The following is a 22,146-nucleotide window of genomic DNA, read 5'->3' as shown; positions in this document are numbered from 1 at the left end:
GGCATGAGATTAGAAATCAACCACAGAAAAAGAAACGAGAAAAAAAATGGTTACGTGGAGACTAAACAACATGCTATCAAAAACCAAAGGGTCAATCAATTATGAAATCAAAGAAGAACCTTAAAAATACCTTGAAGCAAAGGACAATGAAAACACAGCCATACAAAACCTGCAGGATGCAGAAAAGCAGTCCTTAGAGGGACGCTCACAGTGATGCCAGCCTTCCTCAGAAACAAGAACAAGCTCAAATAAACAATCTAACTCATCACCTAAAAGAATGAGAAAAAGAACAAACAACACCTAAAGTCAGAGGCCCCCCTGGTGGCTCAGGGATAGGGAGGTCACCTGCCAGTGCAGGAGACACGGGTTCCAGCCCTGGTTCACAGAGGACCCCACATCCGTGGAGCAACTGGGCCTGTGGGCCACAACGATTAACCTGCACTCCAGAGCCCAGGAACTGCAACTACTGAGCCACGTGCCACAGCTGCTGAAGGCTGCACGCCCTAGAGCCCAGGCTCCGCAGTCAGAGAAGCCGCTGCAGGGAGGATCCTGCACACTGAGGTCAGAGAGAAGCCCCTGTTCACTACGGCCAGAGAAAACCCACAGCAGCGGGACCCAGCACAGCCAGAAACAAAGAAATAAGATGCTGTATATATGCCCTAAAGGCATTAGAAGGGAGGAAGTAATAAAGATGAGACAGGAGATAAATAAAGATTAAAACAACAACAGAAAAAAATCAATAAAACCAAGAGCTCGTCTTTTGAAAGGCTGAACAAAATCAACAAATCTCTAGCCAACCTCAACAAAAACAAGAGAGAGAGAGAAAGAGAGGACCCCAAATAAACAAAAGAAGGGAAAAGAAGAGATAACAACTGATACCACAGAAATAGACCGGGAGAAAATACTATGAGCAATTATGTGCTAACAATCTAGACAACTTAGATGAAACGGACAAGTTTCTAGAAACACACAGCCCACCACAACTGAAGCTAGAAGAAAAAGACAGTTTGAACAGACCGATGACAACAAGTGAAATATAATCTATAATTTAAAAAAATAACCTTCCTACAAACAAAAGTCCAGGACCAGACAGTTTCACTGGAGAATTCTACCAAACATGCAAAGAATAACTTATACTGACCCTCCCCAAGTTATTCTGAAAGACCAAAGAGGAGGGGCCACTCCCAAAGACACTCTAGGAAGCCAGCATCACCCTGATACTAAAACCAAAGACGCTGCCAAAAAAGAAAAGTACAGGCCAATGTCTCTGATGAATATAGATGGAAAAATTCTCAACAAAGTATTAGCAAGCTGAATCCAACAACACATAAAAAAGATCATATACCACAACTGGGCTATTCATCCTAGGGCCACAACCCAGGGTCACAAGCATGGTTCAGTGTACGCAAATCAACACGTGATACGTCACACCAACCAGAAGCAAAAACCACACGATCATCTTGACAGACGCAGAAAGAGCTTTTTGATAAAATTCAACATCTGTTCATGAAAAAAAAACAAAAAAAAACTCTCACCCAAGTAGAGGTGAGAGAGAGGGAACATATCTCAACATAATAGAAGCTACTTATGACAAACCCACAGCCGATAGAACACTCAATGGTGACAAACTGAAAGCCTTCCTGCTAAAATCTGGAACAAGACAAAAATGCCCACTCTCACCACTTGTATTCAACATAGTATTGGAAAGCCCTAGTCACAGCAATGACAAGGGGGAAAAAAAAAAGCATCCAAATTGGAAGGCAAGAGGTAAAACTGTCATTATACGCAGATGACATGGTACTGTATACTGGAGTGGGCAGCCATTCTCTTCTCCCAGGCATCTTTCTGACCCAGGAATCCAACCCAGGTCTCTTGCATTGCAGGCAGATTCTTTACCTCTGAGCCACCAGGGAAGCCCAATACCATATTTTGAAAAAACCCCTAAAGATCCACACAAAAGCTACTAGCACTGATAAACAACTTCAGTCTGGTAGCAGGATACAAGATTAACGTGCAGAAATCAGTTGCATTTCTCTACACTGAAAATAAATTATCAAAAGGGAAATGTAAAAAAAAAAAATCTTAAAATTGTTTCAATAAAATAAAAATACTTAGGAATAAACCTGACCAAGGAGGTCAGGAAAGACTTATATATTGAGAATTACAAAACATTAAGAAAGAAAACTAGAGATGATTTAAAGAAATGGAAAGATATTCCATGCTCTTAGATTGGAAGAATTAATTTTGTTAAAATGGCCATACTACCCAAAGCAATCTACAGATTTAATGTGATCCCTATCAAATTATTCACATTTTTCACAGAACTTGGACAGATAACCCTAAAATTTATATAGAACCATAAAAGACCCAGAATTGCCAAAGTGATACTGAAGAAAAAGAATAAAGCAGGAGGCATAACCCTCCCACACTTTAGACAAGACTACAAAGCTACAGTAATTAAAACAGTGTGATCTTAGCACAAAAATGAACATGGATCAGTGGAACAGAAGAGAGAGCCCAGAAATAAAGCCACATACCTATTGTCAACTAACCTTCGACAGAGGAGGCAAGAATATACAACAGAGAAAAGCCAGTCTCCTTAGGAAGCAGTGTTGGGGAAGTCAAACAGCCACATGTAAGTAAATCAATGACCTTCACACCATATACAAAGTAAACTCAAAACGGCTTAAAGACTTAAATATAAGACATGACACCATAAAACTCCTAACGTAGGCAAAACATTTCCTGACATGAATTGTACCAATGCTTCTTAGGTCAGTCTCCCAAGCTGAGGGAAAAAAACGCAAAGTCAAACAAATGGGACCTAATCAAACAGCTTTTCTACAGCCAAGGACACAATACACAAAGTCAGCCTATGGACCAGGAGAAAATATTGCAAATGATGTGAGAGACGATGGTTCAATTTCCAAAATATACAAACAGCTCATACAATGGAACGGCAACAAAAACCCCATCGAAAAATGGCCAGAAGATCTAAACAGACGTTTCTCCAAAGAAGACACATACAGATGGCCAACAGGCACAGGAAAAGACGTTCAACATTGCCAGTTATTACAGAAAGGCAAATCAAAACTACAGTGAAGCAGTGCCTCGCTCCAGTCAGAATGGCCATCATTAAAAAGTCTACAAATAACAATTGCTGGAGAGGGTATGGAGAAAGCAGAACACTCCGACACTGGGTGGGAATTAAATTGGTGTGGTCACTGTGGGAAACATACGGTGTTCATTTCAGTTCAGTTCAGTCGCTCAGTCGTGTCCGACTCTTTGTGACCCCATGAATCGCAGCACGCCAGGCCTCCCTGTCCATCACCATCTCCCGGAGTTCACTCAGACTCACGTGCGTTGAGTCCGTGATGGCATCCAGCCATCTCATCCTGGGTCGTCCCCTTCTCCTCCTGCCCTCAATCCCTCCCAGCATCCGAGTCTTTTCCAATGAGTCAACTCGTCGCATGAGGTGGCCTAAGTACTGGACTTTCAGCTTTAGCATCACTCCTTCCAAAGAAATCCCAGGGCTGATCTCCTTCAGAATGGACTGATTGGATCTCCTTGCAGTCCAAGGGGCTCTCAAGAGTCTTCTCCAACACCACAGTTCAAAACCATCAATTCTTTGGCACTCAGCCTTCTTCACAGTCCAACCCTCACATCCATACATGACTACTGGAAAAACCATAGCCTTGACTAGACGGACCTTAGTCAGCAAAGTAATGTCTCTGCTTTTGAATATGCTACCTAGGTTGGTCATAACTTTTCTTCCAAGGAGTAAGCATCTTTTAATTTCACGGCAGCAGTCACCATCTGCAGTTATTTTGGAGCCCAAAAAAATAAAGTCTGACACTGTTTCCACTGTTTCCCCATCTATTTCCCATGGAGTGATGGGACTGGATGCCATGATCTTCATTTTCTGAATGTTGAGCTTTAAGCCAACTTTTTCACTCTCCTCTTTCACTTTCATCAAGAGGCTTTTTAGCTCCTCTTCACTTTCTGCCATAAGGGTGGTGTCATCTGCATATCTGAGGTTATTGATATTTCTCCCAGCAATCTTGATTCTAGCTTGTGTTTCTTCCAGTCCAGCGTTTCTCATGATGTACTCTGCATAGAACTTAAATAAGCAGGGTGACAATATACAGCCTTGACGGACTCCTTTTCCTATTTGGAACCAGTCTGTTGTTCCATGTCCAGTTCTAACTGTTGCTTCCTGACCTGCATACAGATTTCTCAAGAGGCAGGTTAGGTGGTCTGGTATTCCCATCTCTTTCAGAATTTTCCACAGTTTATTGTGATCCACACAGTCAAAGGTTTTGGCCTAGTCAATAAAGCAGAAGTAGATGTTTTTCTGGAACTCTCTTGCTTTTTCAATGATCCAGTGGATGTTGGCAATTTGATCTCTGGTTCCTCTGCCTTTTCTAAAACCAGCTTGAACATCAGGGAGTTCACAGTTTACATATTGCTGAAGCCTGGCTTGGAGAATTTTGAGCATTACTTTACTAGCATGTGAGATGAGTGCAATTGTGCGGTAGTTTGAGCATTCTTTGGCATTGCCTTTCTTCGGGATTGGAATGAAAACTGACCTTTTCCAGTCCTGTGGCCACTGCTGAGTTTCCAAATTTGCTGGCATATTGAGTGCCGCACTTTCACAGCATCATCTTTCAGGATTTGAAACAGCTCAACTGGAATGCCATCACCTCCACTAGCTTTGTTCGTAGTGATGCTTTCTAAGGCCCACTTGACTTCACATTCCAAGATGTCTGGCTCTAGCTGAGTGATCACATCATCATGATTATCTGGGTCGTGAAGATCTTTTTTGTACAGTTCTTCCGTGTATTCTTGCCACCTCTTCTTAATATCTTCTGCTTCTGTTAGGTCCGTACCATTTCTGTCCTTTATCGAGCCCATCTTTGCATGAAATGTTCCCTTGGTGTCTCTAATTTTCTTAAAGAGATCTCTAGACTTTCCCATTCTGTTGTTTTCCTCTATTTCTTTGCACTGATTGCTGAAGAAGGCTTTCTTATCTCTCCTTGCTATTCTTTGGAACTCCGCATTCAGATGCTTATATCTTTCCTTTTCTCCTTTGCTTTTTGCCTCTCTTCTTTTCACAGCTATTTGTAAGGCCTCCCCAGACAGCCATTTTGCTTTTTTGCATGACAGAATGTGGTCCACTGGAGAAGGGAATGGCAAGCCTCTTCAGTATTCTTGCCTTGAGAACCCCATGAACAGTATGAAAAGGCAAAATGATAGGATACTGAAAGAGAACTCCCCAGGTCAGTAGGTGCCTAATATGCTGTTGGAGATCAGTGGAGAAATAACTCCAGAAAGAATGAAGGGATGGAGCCAAAGCAAAAGCAATACCCAGTTGTGGATGTAACTGGTGATAGAAGCAAGATCTGATGATGTAAAGAGCAATATTGCACTGGAACCTGGAATGTCAGGTCCATGAATCAAGGCAAATTGGAAGTGGTCAAACAAGAGATGGCAAGGGTGAACATCGACATTCTAGGAATCAGCGAACTAAAATGGACTGGAATGGGTGAATTTAACTCAGATGACCATTGTATCTACTACTGCAGGCAGGAATCCCTCAGAAGAAATGGAGTAGCCATCATGGTCAACAAAAGAGTCTGAAATGCAGTACTTGGATGCAATCTCAAAAACGACAGAATGATCTCTGTTTGTCTCCAAGGCAAACCATTCAATATCACAGTTATCGAAGTCTATGCCCCAACCAGTAACACTGAAGAAACTGAAGTTGAATGGTTTTATGAAGACCTACAAGACCTTTTAGAACTAATACCCAAAAAAGATGTCCTTTTCATTACAGGGGACTGGAATGCAAAAGTAGGAAGTCAAGAAACACCTGGAGTAACAGGCAGATTTGGCCTTGGAATGAGGAATGAAGGAGGGCAAAGACTAACAGAGTTTTGCCAAGAAAATGCACTGGTCATAGCAAACACCCTCTTCCAACAACACAAGAGAAGACTCTACACATGGACATCACCAGATGGTCAACACTGAAATCAGATTGATTATATTCTTTGCACCCAAAGATGGAGAAGCTCTATACAGTCAACAAAAAGAAGATCGGGAGCTGACTGTGGCTCAGATCATGAACTCCTTATTACCAAATTCAGGCTCAAATTGAAGAAAATAGGGAAAACCGCTAGACCATTCAGGTATGACCTAAATCAAATCCCTTATCATTATACAGTAGAAGTGAGAAATAGACTTAAGGGCCTAGATCTGACAGATGGAGTGCCTGATGAACTATGGAATGAGATTCGTGACATTGTACAGGAGACAGGGATCAAGACCATCCCCATGGAAAAAAACGTATGGAGGTTCCTCAAAAAACCAAAGGGATTTCCCTGGTGGCCCAGTTTTTAAGACTCTGCCTTGCAATGCAGGGAATGTGGGTGTGATCGCTGGTTGAGGAACTAGGATTCCACAGGCCACGGAGCAACTAAGCCCGCGAATAGTGTGCCATGACTAGTGAGCCCGCGAGCGGCAGCTAGAGAGTCTCTGCTGCAAGGAAAGGTCCCGCCGGACACAACAAAGATCCCACATGCGGCAACCAAGACCCAGCACAGCCAGATGACCCAGCAAGCCCACTCCTGGGCATGTACCTGGAGAAGACTAATCCCGAAAGATACACGCTCCCCGACGTTCACAGCAGCACACTCACAGTAGCCAAGACACGGAAGCAACCTAAGCGTCCATTGACTGACAACGGGATAAAGAAGATGTGGGACGCATACCCAGTGGGATGTTACTCATCCATGAGAATGGAGTAACGCCGTGTAACACGGCAGGGACAGACACAAGAGATGATCAGAGGAAGTGAGGTGAGTCAGAAAGAGAAAGGCAAGTGCCATGCGCTATCACTTTGATGCGGAATGTAAAATAGGACACAAACGAACTTATCTCTGAAACAGGGCTTCTCGGGTGGCGCAGAGGGAAAAGCGGGAGACCTGGGTTCAATCCCCAGGTCGGGAAGGTCCCCTGGAGAAGGAAATGGCAACACACTTCAGTGTTCTTGCCTGGAAAATCCCACGGATGGAGGAGCCTGGTAGGCTACAGTCCATGGGGTCACAAAGAGTCGGACACGACTGAGCAACTTCACTGGACGAAACAGAAACAGACTCGCGGATACAAAGGACGGACTTGCAGCGGCCAGGGCGGTGGGGTGCGGGCTGCGGGAGAGGTGGACTGGGAGTGTTAGGGTAGCAGGTGCAAACTGCTGTGTATAAAACAGACAGACGAGATCCTACTGTATAGCTCCGGGAACCATACTCAATATCCTGTGATAAACCAAAATGAGAAAGAACATAAAAAACAGTGTATGTGTAAAAGAACCACTTTGCTGTACAGCAGAAATTAACACATGGTTTTCCAGTGGTCATGTATGGATGTGAGAGTTGGACTGTGAAGAAAGCTGAGCACCGAAGAATTGATGCTTTTGAACTGTGGTGTTGGAGAAGACTCTTGAGAGTCCCTTGGACTGCAAGGAGATCCAACCAGTCCATTCTGAAGGAGATCAGTCCTGGGTGTTCTTTGGAAGGAATGATGCTAAAGCTGAAAGTCCAGTACTCTGGCCACCTCATGCGAAGAGTTGACTCATTGGAAAAGACTCTGATGCTGGGAGGGACTGGGGGCAGGAGGAGAAGGGGACAACAGAGGATGAGATGGCTGGATGGCATCACCGACTCGATGGACGTGAGTTTGAGTGAACTCCGGGAGTTGGTGATGGACAGGGAGGCCTGGCGTTCTGCGATTCATGGGGTCGCAGAGAGTCGGACACTGAGCGACTGAACTGAACTGAACTGAAATCAACTGTACATCAATGAAAAAACTTTTTAAAATAAAAATGACATCAGTATCTGCTGGATGCATAGACAAGAATATATTAATAGTTGGAGATGCATCCAATCATTTATAGTTTTCTCTAGAAATCAGGGTAGGATGGGGGATAGGGCGTGCTGAAGTGGACTTTAATTTTTTTTGTTTTTACAATAATTTTATTTATTGACTTTTGGTTGTGCCGGGTCTTTGTCCCTGGAGGCCTTCTCTCCAGCCGCAGTGAGTGGGGGCTACTCTCTCTCTGGTGGCAGTGTCAGCCTTCTCGTTGCGGGGGCTTGGGGGCTTGGCCTTCGGTAGCCACGGTCCCCAGGCTCCGGAGTGTAGGCTCGGAAGCGCTGGCTCCTGAGTGCTGGCTCATGGGTGGAGCCGCTCCACAGCACATGGGGTCTTTCTGGACCGGGATGGAGCCTGCGTCTCCTGCAGCTGGATCCTTCACCACTGAGCCACCGGGGAAGCCCCGCTTTTTAAACTTCTGTTTGATCTGTTGTCCCAGCATATATTCATGCATTCCTTGGTGATTGAAAACCAGAATGAGCCTCAGGTGAGTAAAGGCCTCGTAGTAGCGGACGTTCTCTAACTGTGGGGCACAGGGAGCTTGGGCTTGGTTTTCAGGATCCGAAGGGCTCTGCACGTCCTGGCTCCTGGCCCGGCCCAGCTCTGTGTGCCTCCTGCCCCCTTAGGAGGGAAGCCAGGCCCCTCACTTACCTCCGTGTCATTGAAGCGGTGGGGCTCCAGGCACGGGTTCCACCTGACTGAGTGGGGAGATGGCATGAAGTCCAAGAACGGGTAAATAGATGTCCTTGTAAAGTTGAATCCGTGGATGCCGTCTTCTGGAAACACTATGATCTGTGCACCCTGTAAGTCAAAACATCACAGGACAGTCTGTCAGCAGATGCTGGGAAGCAGCCCTCATTGTCTGACAGCCGTCCCGCAGCTGCTCGGAACCGGGACCGGAGGGCCGGGGATCTGAGCCTTGAGGGGAACGGCTCACTGGGTCTGACTCTGAGGGAACCAGGGACGAGCGTGGGGCTGGTCGGGGCGGAGGGGACGGGTGAGCCTGGCTGGGGGGGCGGGGCTAGGAGCGGGGGGCGGTGCCCTGGGGGCTGCCGTGGGAACTACAGCCGGCCCTGAACCCGAGCTCAACACACGCGCCGCCGGCAGTCCAGCGGCTTTCGGCCTTCACTGCGCTTCTCCGTCAGGCAGGGGAGCTTCTGAAAACACACTGGCTGTTCCGGGGTGATCCGGCGGCCCGTGCCCAGAGTCTGCTTCTGTCGGCTGTGAGCGGGGTCCCAGGGACAGTTTGTCTACAGGGCCCCGGGTGACTCTAACGTGCAGCAGAGGTGGGGCCGCCCTGGGCTGGGGGGTCAGGGTCGAGCTGATTTCAGCATAGGAACCAGGACTGGGCTCTAACTTGCGTCTCTCTCCCTGGGAGTTAGGAGACTCCGCTTAGAGCCCTGGGCCCCTTACAGGCCTCTTCACACCTAGGGCAGCCCGGGTGGGGGATGGCAGCCACCTGAGACAGCCCGAACGGACAGGGCCGGGCCTTTCGCAGCCGCTCTCTGCTTACTAGGCTGAAGGTGCCAAGCCTGGAGCCTCAGCCATGGCGGGTGGTGGCAGAGGGCAGCCGGGAGGCACGAGTCATCAAGAATAACGGGCGATCTGAGTCACTGGTTTCCGGAGCACACTGCACACCCTTATAACTTTTTCCTGGCTATATAAAACCCATGAAAGCTTATTTGTAGAACATTTGGAAAACAGAAATTTCAAAGAAAGAATGAAGATAGGAATTGCTAACATCCTAACTGATTTCATTTTCCCCCCTCTCCGTCTATCTGTGTGTGTGTGTGTATAATTGAGACAATAATAAACACACAGTTTCTATCTTGATGTTCTCACTACAGAACCATCAAGACTACAAAGATGCTGGGACTTTCCTGGAGGTACAGTGGGTAAGAATCCGCCTGCCAACGCAGGGGACGGGTTCAGTCCTTGGTCTGGGAAGGGTCCCCGTGCTGCAGAGCAGCTGAGCCCCGGCACCACGACGACTGGGCCCATGCTCTCTGGAGCCTGCAAGCGCCGAGTACCCAGCTCGAGTGCTGCAGTTACTGAAATGTGAGTGCCCACAGCCCACGCTCCGCAACCAGAGAAGCCACCTCAATGAGAAGCCCGCACACCCGCAACGAAGAGTGGGCCCTGCTCACCGCAGTTAGAGACAGTCTGTGTGCAGCAGTGAGAGTCCAGAGCAGCCAGAAGTAAATAAACAAAATTATTATTATTAAAAAAAAAAAACTGCAAAGACACCTTCAGAAACATCACTTGTATTAGACGCTGGATGATATATAAGAAGACACCACAGTTTATCCTCTGTTGCTGGACATTTGAGTTGCTCCCAACTTTTTGTAATAAAGAGAAAACTGTGGTGCCCATCTGCCTACAGGGTACGCAAAACACTTTCTGGATGAGCACTGTACACAAGTCTTTGATTGGAGCTCTGGTTATTTCTTCATAAATAAAAGCTTTATAAGCATAAAGCTTTATAAGTGAAAATACTGAGTGTCAAACTTAGGAAAAAAATTTAAATTCTTAACATACATTCCCAAATAGCCTTCCAGAAAGATCATAGCAAAATTCAGTCCCTCCAGCAGAAAATGCATTCGGTCATCTTTACTGCACATTCAAAAGGAAAATTATCGCAAACTTAGAAATAAACAGGATGAAGAATGTCTGTCTACATCCTTTGTGTCTGTACATGTTTCCACAGTACAGCAGAGTACTGACTGACAAGCACCTTCGAGGACCATTTATCTAGTGAATGTGCCACTGTTTGCCTTTGCTATTTAACAAAACATCACCCTAAAGATGATGTCTTACTGCCCTGTAGGACTAAAGAATCCGGCTGCAATGCGGGAAACCTGGGTTAAATCCCTGGGTCGGGAAGATCCCCTAGAGGAGGGCATGGCAACCCACTCCAGTATCCTTGCCTAGAGAATCCCACGGGCAGAGGAGCCTGGCGGGCTACAGTCCACGGGGTTGCAGAGAGTCGGACGCGACTGAGCACAGCGCGGCACGGGACAGCATTAGCCAGTTTTGCATCTATTAGCAGATTCATTTCCACATTCATCTGACTGATGGATACACTCACATCTCTTCCTCGAATTCAAGTGGACGGTGAGCCCTGGGCCCTGGAGGCGTACAGGGCTGGGCATCGGGTTGGGAACAGAGGAGGAGGGTCACCCATCAGAAGCAGGACGCGGCCTTTAGGCGCCCTTCCAACATCAGTGTGCTGTGCTACAGGCCGCATGTCAGAACGTGGCCGGGCAGGGCTGGCCACCCTGCGCAGGGGCGGGCGGCTGCTTGGGCAGGTGGTCTGCCCCCGACCTCACAGGCACGGGGCTCTGCCCCCAGGGGGTCCCCGCCTGTCCCCAAGAGTGGGGCGTCCTTCAGCAGCCCTGCTGGTCCTACCCTCTTGGCCCTCCCTCCAGTCAGTACCCCCCTCCTTCCCCGGGACAGAGGTGGCACCAGTCCACTCTGTCCGCTGGGCTCAGTTCTGTCTGGACCGGGCCCTCGGGCTGCTTGGGGTCTGGCACGGGGACCAGCAATAAGCCCCCCGTGTCGTCAGGAGGCAGCAAACCCGCTCCGGGGTGGCTCCCTGCTTCAGTTAGACTCTGAAAGCCTCTGAGAGCAGGAGAGGCCAGCGGGCGGGCAGCTTTGTGGTGTTTCTGCACTGTCTTCCTACTGGGGGCACCTTTAGGAGAGCCAAGGCCCCCGCCTGCACCCCAGCCCACTCTGTGCGCGTGGGAGCCACCAGACACCCAGTTGGTTTAGCAGGCCCCACGTGTGATAACCAGGGGCCTGGCCCGCAAGTCTCCCAGGCCGGAGGGGAAGCATCACCTTGGGATCTTACAAAATTATAGATTCTGACTCTGCAGGTCTAGGACGGGCCCCGCGTTCTGCATTGCTCACGGGCTCTGGCAGGCAGGCTGATGCTGCTGGTCTGCAGACCGCCCTCTGAGTAGTGGGCCTCTAGCTCCCTGATACAGCTCAGTCCTGAGTATTCTTTGGGAGGACTGATGCTGAAGCTGAAACTCCCATACTTTGGCCACCTGATGTGAAGAACTGACTCACTGAAAAAGACTGTGATGCTAGGAAAGATTGAAGGCAGGAGGAGAAGGGGATGACAGAGGACGAGATAGTTGGATGGCATCACCGACTCAATGGACATGAGTTTAGGTGGACTCCAGGAGTTGGTGATGGACAGGGAGGCCTGGTGTGCTGCAGTCCATGGGGTCACAAAGAGTTGGACACGACTGAGCGACTGGACTGAACTGAGCCACCTAATTCCTTCAGCTCAGCGCTCTGAGTCTGATTTCCCAGAGGGGCTGCGGGGGACCACCGACCCGGGGCCAGCCCGCCCTGTTGAGCACGCCTTGCCTTTTGGGCGGCGGCCGCCACTTGCTGCTTGTAGACGTCGAGGTTCCGATGCATGAGCTCCAAGGCCTGCTTGCGGCTGGTGAGGGCCAGCGGGTCGGGACTCAGGAAGGATCGGTGCTCGTACACGGCGGCCACGTAGTGGGCAGCCTGGCGGGGCTCGGCCGGACAGCCCTCCTCGGCCGGGCCGCCTGGGACGGCCACAGCCAGCCAGCAGCTACACAGGAGAAGGGCCAGCTGCCGGCCGGCTCTGGACATGGCGCCGCTGGTCAGTCTAGAAGGGGAAGGGGTGAGGAGAGAACAGCTGAGGCCAGGATCCTGCCAGGACCGGGGCTTCCACAGATTCATTATTCCTGGCAACTAGAAGTACCCGCCAGGGTGCTGCAGCTCAAAGGGTTTGCTTCACGTTCCTAGTAAAAGGGTGTGTGTTTCTCTCCAAACATGGAGTGAGGGCTCTTTAACAAAATGGCTCACTGTGTTAACCGTCTGGTTCAGAACATTTCCAAAACAGACCCGGTGTTTGCCGCGATTGTTTCCCCAGCAGGACTCTTCTAGCTGCAGGCTTCAGATTTAGGCAATAATAACTAGTCTAACGGTTTTACATCATGCTGTGACGTAGCCCCACGCCCCACAGCCTGCCCTCCATGTGCACAGTCACGCTGCAGGTCAACTGTCTATACCGGCTGTGATGGCCGTGGTCCTCAAAGTACAGCTCGGCTACCCAAGCCATAAAGCCTGACGCCTCACAACTCTCCCTGCCTTTCTTGGGTTGGTAGTGAATATTTATACACTTCTATAAAGGCTTATATATAAGCCTCCCCTCAGCCAGCACAACAGTCTTTAACTTGGTGCAGAGAAACTGCCGACTTCTACTTAAATGTCAGTTTACAGATGGGCTAAAAGAAGTCTGCCATCACAGCACAACTTCCCTCACCTCGCCTTGAACTTGAGAACTGCCATCATACACTGTGACTTCTTCTACTTCTGTCTCTGGGATTTCCAAAACTCTTGTTTTTCTTTTTTTTTTTTAAAGCATACTCACTTGGAAATTAAAATCCTTCAGCAGTAATAAAATGAAACTTTTTGAAAATAAATCAGAATTTTCTGGAAAGGAAACTCAGCTTTCTAGCTCTTACTGTAAGAGATTAGAAGTAAATCATATCACTTACAATGACACTTCTGTGTTTTGTGCCTTTTTCCCCCAAGAACAGGAATTGTAATTTTTAATAGTTATGTGTCACTGGGCATTTTTACACACAGTTCTGCCTTGAAAATCGACCTGGCCTGGCAGCCAAAGCCCCTCCTCTGGCACACAGACTTGCTGGCTGGTGCCAAGGCCGGGCCCCGTGCTCGGCGGAGATGTGCCCAGGCTGACCAACCACCCAGGAATCCAGCTAGACATCAAGACAGCAAAAACGGATCAAGAAACCATGTTCTGCTCCTTAATGAGAAAATGACGTCCCGCCCAAGTCTGACTCAGAACCCCGGTGCTTGCATTCCAAAACCAGACTCTCCAGGCGCCGCAAATTTCCTTTTCTTGCAAAAGTTCCAAAAACAAAAGCAACCATAACTATTTTCAGCAGCGGCCCGGGCCCCGGGTGCTCCGTCAGAACCTTGGACTCAAAGACTGCTCTGGCCAGGCGGCACGCCTCTCCCCCCCTGCCCTGGCCCCTCGCAAACTGCTCCTCCTTCCCTGGGGAATAAAGGGACCACCCAAATGCCAGGCCCCGGCGTGCTGCCGTGTAGGGAGGTCAGAACAAGGGGCCTTTGAGCCCAAGGTCAGGAGCTTTTGAGCAGAAACAGAAATGCAATTGATAAGCTTTCTTACTTGAGTTTTGTTTCTGAAGATCGGCAAGGAATAATTTTTAAAGTCTCAAAATCTGTTTAACATTCCAGCTCTGGTTTCAGAATGATGATAATGGAGAGTGGTTTGTGGGGAGATACGTTCATCTTCAAAGTCACATTCACAATGTAAGGCCATGGCCTCCCTGAGTGAGTGAGTGGGTGAAAGTCGCTCAGTCGTGTCCGACTCTTTGCGACCCCATGGACTGTAGGGTCCATGGAATTCTCTAGGCCAGAATACTGGAGTGGGTAGCCGTTCCCTTCTCCAGGGGATCTTCCCAACCCAGGGATCGAACCCAGGTCTCTCCCTAAGAGGGAGGAAAATGAGGCCCGTGATGGGGGCACGTGGGGGGCAGATGACCCGGGGCCGGGTGGGGGCAGGTCAGGAGGCCCTGGAGCAAGGGTGCTGTTGCAGGGCCCTCCTTTCCCAGCTAAGGGCTGCCCACCACTGATGGGGGACGCAGAACCTTTGTTTGCGTCTCAGGGACTGCAATCCGGCAAAGCAAGGAACTCGCAGAACTGGCACGGTATCACCTTCCTTTCTATTTTAAGAAAATAAATTTAGATTCTTTACAAAAGGAGCCATCATTTCTGCGTGAACAGAGGTCAGTCAGGAATGCACGGTTAGGCAGATTCAGCCAGGTAGTCACGCTCCAAAGGAAGTAAGCCTACTGAGGCGGCAGAGAATGAGTGATTCGAGTAAAAATAGGCACCACAGTGTCCCTGCTGCAGAGGGTGCCACCGCAGACATTTTAACCGAATCCTTCATGTGGCAGGAGCTCTGAAAGGCAGGGCTGGGGGGCGGCCAGGATGCGAGGGCCCCGGAGTTGGCTCGGGAGCCATGCCCGTGGCTGAGGGGCGGGGGGCTCCCCGGGAATACCAGGCCCTAGAGTCAGGAGGTTTCTGGTGGCCCAGCAACTGACCCCCGTGCAGAGCTGGGCAGGGCCTGGACCGTGAACACAGAGGTGGCTGGAGGCCTGTTGTGTTCAGTCTGAAGAGCGAGCTACGAGCCTCCTTCCATTTGATGTGAGGTGAGACTCCAGGAAGGGCCCGGCGTGGAGGCATCACTGAAGCGACACCTGACTCCAACCCCCTGCTTCCCGTGCCCCCTGAGCCGGCGGGGAGATGGCAGGGCCGGCGGACACTCACTTCGATGTCCGCGTGACACCTGCCCATGCCAGATGCGGGCACTGGCCTCAAGGACCCAGTGGTGAAGGGGCCCAGCCCTTCCGAGTGGACCACCCCTCACCACGTGTCTGCCACAATCCACACAGAGGGTCCCTCACTCACGACTTTATGATGCTGCGAAAGCCGTATGCTTTCAGCAGAGACCGTGCTCGGGGTTCAGAATGGGGGCCTGCCTAGCGACCCTCTCTCTCAGCCTGCGCGGGGCAGACTGGACCCTAAGATCACGAGGCTGAACGACCCCCACACCTCGTGCTGTTTCTCCCTTCCAGTAGGTGCTCCAGAAATCCCGTGAGACGTTCCACGCTTTATGACAAACCAGGCCTGGGGTTAGAGGGCTCTGCCCACCTGCAGACTACTGTGAGTGCTCCGGGCACAGCAGGTGGGCTGCGCGTGCGGAGTGCACTCTCTACCTTCAGATCTTTCAACTGATGGCGAGTTTACTGGGACATTAATCCCACCGCTATTGCCCTGCTGACTGCACTTCATGCAACAGCTGGCAATAAGCAGGAAGGAAAGACAGAGACGGGGAGAGGGCAGGGAGGGCCGGGGGTGGGGGGTGGGGAAGGTTTTAGATCAGGAAGGGCTCAAAGAGACCCTGGTATCTGAAGAAGGTGCGAGAGGAGGGCTGTGGACTGCTGGCGGGGAGAGGGCTCCAGGCAGAGGCTGCTTGGGTAAAAGGGCCCAGTGGGGGCTGCGGGGGTGGCTCGGGAAACAGCCAGAAGAGCAGAGGGCTGGGAGGCGGCGGAAAATGAAGTCAGAGGGCACCAACGGGCAGCTTCCCCAGTGGTGCCCCCTCCTCTGGCCCCTTCTCCACGGGGATCCAGGTAGGGCCTGAGCCGCTCAGAGCCGCTCCTCTGCTCAGAGTCTCCCGGTGGCTCCCCGGCGCCCCCACAGGGAGAGCTAGAATGCCCGCAGATCCAGGAAACAGCAGCCGCGGTGGCAGGACTCCTTCACGCCAGCGTCCGCACCTGCCCGCTGCCTACAGAAGCCTCTGCTTCTCATCTCACAAGGAAGCATGCTCCCCGGATGCTCATTCTGCTCGGGAACGTTCCTGCGATCCACGAGGGAAGGCAATCAAAGCCTTAAATCATGACGTGGAAATCGATTTTGTGGAAATTTGGTAACACGTCAATCACAAGATATTTTTACACACAAGGAACTTGGATTTTCCATCTTGCTACATGAGTCACTTTGATAATTAGCTGTGTTTCCTTCCTAGCCTTGCTATTACAGTAGTGTCTTTTGCAAAAAAATGAAAGGATTATTATGAAGGTATTCTTAATAAGATAATTTCAGAGGCGGGTATATCCCTTTAACATTTTATATATAGATGTCCTGATTGTTTTAATAAAAGAGCTTGTCACTTTTCACTTGCCGGGGAGAATAACAGGCCGGTTATTGGGAAAGAGGCGGGAAGAGTTGGCAGAGGAAATGTTACATCCTGTGGAACAAAGCAGGACCAGCTAAGTCATTAGGAACGAGCAGAATACACCTCTGCATGTATTCGACAGGACTCCAAGAAAAACACTGTGAAGCTCTAAATAGTTTTAAACCCGTTCTCACGAATTTTGTGATTTCCCTAAGTCCTTTCACATAAGTAAGTACGAGCATCTCGTAAGTCAGACAGAGGAGAAATATGATATCTCTTATATGCAAAATCTAAAAAGAAACGATACAAATGAATTTATTCACAAAACAGAAACATACTCAGAAACTATGAGAACTCATGGTTGCCGGGGATGGGAGTGGGAGGATGGAGGGAAGGGACAGTTAGGGAGTTTGGGATGGACATGGACTCGCTGCTGTATTTTAAATGGAGAACCAACAAGGACCTACTATAGAGCACGGGGAACTCTGCTCCTTGTTAGGTGGCAGCCTGGATGGGAGGGGAGTTTGGGGGAGAAGGGATGCATGTGTGTGCACGGCTGAGTCCCTTTGCTGTCCACCTGAAACCATCACAACATCGCTAATCAGCTATACTCCAACAGAAAATTTTAAAAATAATTTTTTTTAAAGAAATAATGCCTAGGGCTGATTCATGTTGAGGTTTGACAGAAAACAGCAAAATTCTGTAAAGCAATTATCCTTCCATTAAAAGAAGAAAAAAAGAAAGAATGCCCATCTCCACCTAATTTATATAATCTGAATTCAAAGAAACCCCAAGGAGAACTTCATTATCCTATCCGGAAAGCCTCCTCTTCTCAGTCTGGCCCCTGACAGGCCCTGGAGCAATGTAGAGCCCCACAGCGTTGGAGCTCAGGTTCCTGCCAATTTCCACCACTGAGACTCCAGTGCCTCAGGGGGCCACTGAGGGTGGTGCTGGGGTTCAAGGCTGAATTCACATGGGACAGTGAGTAAATTACCAGGAACCTCAGGCTGAACTGGTAGGTCGTGATTTCCCTTAAAAAACGGTCCAGCTGTTCTCACCAAACAAGAGAAGGACACACAGAAGTGTAACCAGGCCTTGGACTGGCATCTCTTTCTGTCCACTGCAGTCATTCCTCGTGGAACACCCAATGAGCAATCACAGACCACTTGAACTGAAATAGGGCCACCTTTCTTTTCCTCAAATGGGATATTATCTCTATAATTGAAGACAAAACCACCCCCTGAAACGCGCGGGTGTTGAATGAATGGAAGAAGGCTCTTTTTTTTTCACTCTTGTGCAGAGAAGACGGCCATGAGGCTGAGCCTCGGGGTGTGCAGCTGCCACCCTGTGGGCAAACTGGGTACCACCGTCAGCGTGAATGCCACAATAGTGGGTCCTTCTTAAGAAGCAAAAGGGTGTTTCCCCCACCCCTTTCCTTCTCCCTTTCATTTCTAACATTTCACCTTACAGTGAAGAAACTAGAAAGCATTTGATTTTCCAAGATTGGGGTCTCATGAAAGCTATTTTTTTTTCTCTGTCATGTTCCTAGGACCTATTGCATCTTCTGTATTCACAGGTGCTAAGTTAGCTGTGATTTCTAACAGCTGTGAGTGGGTGTGCACAGAAACACAGCCCACTGCAGACGCACAGGACTGTTCACAGGGAAATCTGGTCACGGTAAAGCTCTTCAGGGACTCTTTTATACGGACGCCGCCTTGCATTTCACATTGCATGCTAACATTTTCAAACCACTTTAACATCCACTGTTTCATTTTATCATCCTGTCACACAAAGCAAGGAAAGCAGATGGTAAAACTCCACTTTCCTGGTGAGGGAGTCCTCCAGGACCAGTTAGCGGTGACGATAGAGAAAGCAGCTCTCCTGGCGCCTGGTCCAGCCCTCCCAGCGCACATTCAAGACAAGTGTAGTTTATCAGAACTTCAAAGACCGCGGTAGTGTCTTCAATGCAGTTGCAGCAGAATTCGACAGAAATTCACAGCACCCTCCCACGAGACAGTATGGGTTGTCAGACCAGAGCAGGGGTTCTCAGACGTGGGTCTGATGCTGGGACACCCGCAGGGCTTGAACACAGAGCTCCGGGGGCCCTGTTCCTGGGAGTTTTAACTCAGCAGCTCTGGGGTAGGGCCTGAGAATATGCATTTTCCTAACAAGTTCCCGGGTGATGGTGGTGCTGATGCTCCTAGCCTCGGTCACCTGGAGAACCACTGGGCTGGAGGGTAAAGGCAGGTCCATTCTGTCTCTGTCTTCCACTCACGTCAATGAAAAATGTGAGCCAGAACCATCACCTTTATTTCTCAGGTGCCTCTCCAACAGGGCTGAGACAATGTGGGCAGATTTCAGAGTGTTTCCACCATATTACTGAAAATGAGCAGCAAAGTAAACAATCAAATTGGAGGTGGGGGGAGTCCCCAAAACAATCTGATCCAGGTCAGTGAAAGGATTCAGTGCTTGTCTTTGCCTCAACAGGAACATCACAGTAGAACCAGAGTGTTGCTGATTTTCACGTTTAAAGTTCTTGATTTTAAAAGAATAAAACAGGGGTAATAGATAGATACTCCATTCGGTAATTTCATAAGATGAATAAGGAAATATGTAGAAATATAATAAAATAAATGATATATTTATAAATTTAAATAATTTTTAATTTTAAAAATTTATAAACAATATACATTCATAAATAAATAGATAATCTGAAAAATCTTCCAGCTATATTCTGCAAAAATGTACCAGATTTCTTTTCAAAACCGTATCTGAAATCTTTGGAAGCCAAAAATGAATTGCTGAGACCTCAGCTGTGGTTCACAGACCTCGGCCAAGGGAGCAGGGCGAGCTCGGAGCAGCGGCGCGTCCTCACTCTCCACCCGCGCGCCCTCACTCTCCACCCGCGCGCCCTCACTCTCTCTCCACCTGGGCGCCCTCACTCTCTCTCCACCTGCCCGCCCTCACTCTCCACCTGCGAGCCCTCACTCTCTCTCCACCTGCCCGCCCTCACTCTCCACCTGCGAGCCCTCACTCTCTCTCCACCTGCGCGCCCTCACTCTCCACCTGCGCGCACTCACTCTCTCTCCACCTGCGCGCCCTCACTCTCTCTCCACCTGCGCGCCCTCACTCTCTCTCCACCTGCGCATCCTCACTCTCCACCCGCGCGCCCTCACTCTCTCTCCACCTGGGCGCCCTCACTCTCTCTCCACCCGCGCGCCCTCACTCTCTCTCCACCTGCCCGACCTCACTCTCCACCTGCGCGCCCTCACTCTCTCTCCACCTGCCCGCCCTCACTCTCCACCTGCGCCCTCACTCTCTCTCCACCTGGGCGCCCTCACTCTCTCTCCACCTGGGCGCCCTCACTCTCTCTCCACCTGCTCGCCCTCACTCTCCACCTGCGCCCTCACTCTCCACCCGCGCGCCCTCACTCTCCACCCGCGCGCCCTCACTCTCTCTCCACCCGCGCGCCCTCACTCTCCACCTGGGCGCCCTCACTCTCTCTCCACCTGGGCGCCCTCACTCTCTCTCCACCTGCCCGCCCTCACTCTCCACCTGCGCGCCCTCACTCTCTCTCCACCCGCGCGCCCTCACTCTCTCTCCACCTGCCCGCCCTCACTCTCCACCTGCGCGCCCTCACTCTCTCTCCACCTGGGCGCCCTCACTCTCTCTCCACCCGGGCGCCCTCACTCTCTCTCCACCTTCGCGCCCTCACTCTCTCTCCACCCGCGCGCCCTCACTCTCTCTCCACCTGCCCGCCCTCACTCTCCACCTGCGCGCCCTCACTCTCTCTCCACCTGGGCGCCCTCACTCTCTCTCCACCTGGGCGCCCTCACTCTCTCTCCACCTGCGCGCCCTCACTCTCCACCTGCGCCCTCACTCTCCACCCGCGCGCCCTCACTCTCTCTCCACCCGCGCGCCCTCACTCTCCACCTGGGCGCCCTCACTCTCCCTCCACCTGGGCGCCCTCACTCTCTCTCCACCCGCGCGCCCTCACTCTCTCTCCACCTGCCCGCCCTCACTCTCTCTCCACCTGCCCGCCCTCACTCTCCACCCGCGCGCCCTCACTCTCTCTCCACCTGCCCGCCCTCACTCTCCACCCGCGCGCCCTCACTCTCTCTCCACCTCCGCGCCCTCACTCTCCACCTGCGCGTCCTCACTCTCCACCTGGGCGCCCTCACTCTCTCTCCACCTGCCCGCCCTCACTCTCCACCTGCGCTTCCTCACTCTCCACCTGGGCGCCCTCACTCTCTCTCCACCTGCCCGCCCTCACTCTCCACCTGCGCCCTCACTCTCTCTCCACCTGGGCGCCCTCACTCTCTCTCCACCTGGGCGCCCTCACTCTCTCTCCACCTGCTCGCCCTCACTCTCCACCTGCGCCCTCACTCTCCACCCGCGCGCCCTCACTCTCCACCCGCGCGCCCTCACTCTCTCTCCACCCGCGCGCCCTCACTCTCCACCTGGGCGCCCTCACTCTCTCTCCACCTGGGCGCCCTCACTCTCTCTCCACCTGCCCGCCCTCACTCTCCACCTGCGCGCCCTCACTCTCTCTCCACCCGCGCGCCCTCACTCTCTCTCCACCTGCCCGCCCTCACTCTCCACCTGCGCGCCCTCACTCTCTCTCCACCTGGGCGCCCTCACTCTCTCTCCACCTGCCCGCCCTCTCTCTCCACCTGCGCGCCCTCACTCTCTCTCCACCTGGGCGCCCTCACTCTCTCTCCACCTGGGCGCCCTCACTCTCTCTCCACCTGTGCATCCTCACTCTCCACCCGCGCGCCCTCACTCTCTCTCCACCTCCGCGCCCTCACTCTCCACCTGCGCGTCCTCACTCTCCACCTGGGCGCCCTCACTCTCTCTCCACCTGCCCGCCCTCACTCTCCACCTGCGCTTCCTCACTCTCCACCTGGGCGCCCTCACTCTCTCTCCACCTGGGCGCCCTCACTCTCTCTCCACCTGCCCGCCCTCACTCTCCACCTGCGCGCCCTCACTCTCTCTCCACCCGCGCGCCCTCACTCTCTCTCCACCTGCCCGCCCTCACTCTCCACCTGCGCGCCCTCACTCTCTCTCCACCTGGGCGCCCTCACTCTCTCTCCACCTGCCCGCCCTCTCTCTCCACCTGCACGCCCTCACTCTCTCTCCACCTGGGCGCCCTCACTCTCTCTCCACCTGGGCGCCCTCACTCTCTCTCCACCTGTGCATCCTCACTCTCCACCCGCGCGCCCTCACTCTCTCTCCACCTCCGCGCCCTCACTCTCCACCTGCGCGTCCTCACTCTCCACCTGGGCGCCCTCACTCTCTCTCCACCTGCCCGCCCTCACTCTCCACCTGCGCGCCCTCACTCTCTCTCCACCCGCGCGCCCTCACTCTCTCTCCACCTGCCCGCCCTCACTCTCCACCTGCGCGCCCTCACTCTCTCTCCACCCGCGCGCCCTCACTCTCTCTCCACC

The 22,146-nt window shown here is 51.3% G+C and overlaps 1 protein-coding gene across 5 annotated transcripts in view; it reads right to left on the bottom strand.

The window, feature by feature from the left end:
* The window catches only part of BTD (biotinidase), a 67,587-nt gene that overhangs the window by 6,682 nt on the left and 38,759 nt on the right, over positions 1–22,146 (bottom strand). For 4 of the 5 annotated variants that reach the window (XM_052638325.1, XM_052638327.1, XM_052638326.1 and 1 more), the window contains exons 2-3: positions 12,304–12,574; positions 8,578–8,727 (exon numbers count right to left, since the gene is read on the bottom strand). In XM_052638325.1, coding sequence (XP_052494285.1) covers positions 8,578–8,727; positions 12,304–12,558 — 405 coding nt within the window. In that variant the 5' untranslated portion in view covers positions 12,559–12,574. Of the gene's footprint in view, positions 1–8,577; positions 8,728–12,303; positions 12,575–13,234; positions 13,262–22,146 lie in introns of those variants that run through there. The other variant, XM_052638323.1, reaches the window with a different exon arrangement.

This window comes from Budorcas taxicolor, chromosome 1, assembly GCF_023091745.1.
Source record: "Budorcas taxicolor isolate Tak-1 chromosome 1, Takin1.1, whole genome shotgun sequence".
NCBI lineage: Eukaryota > Metazoa > Chordata > Mammalia > Artiodactyla > Bovidae > Budorcas > Budorcas taxicolor.
Note: the sequence above shows the minus strand (reverse complement) of the source record. Positions and strands in the feature narration are given on the sequence as shown.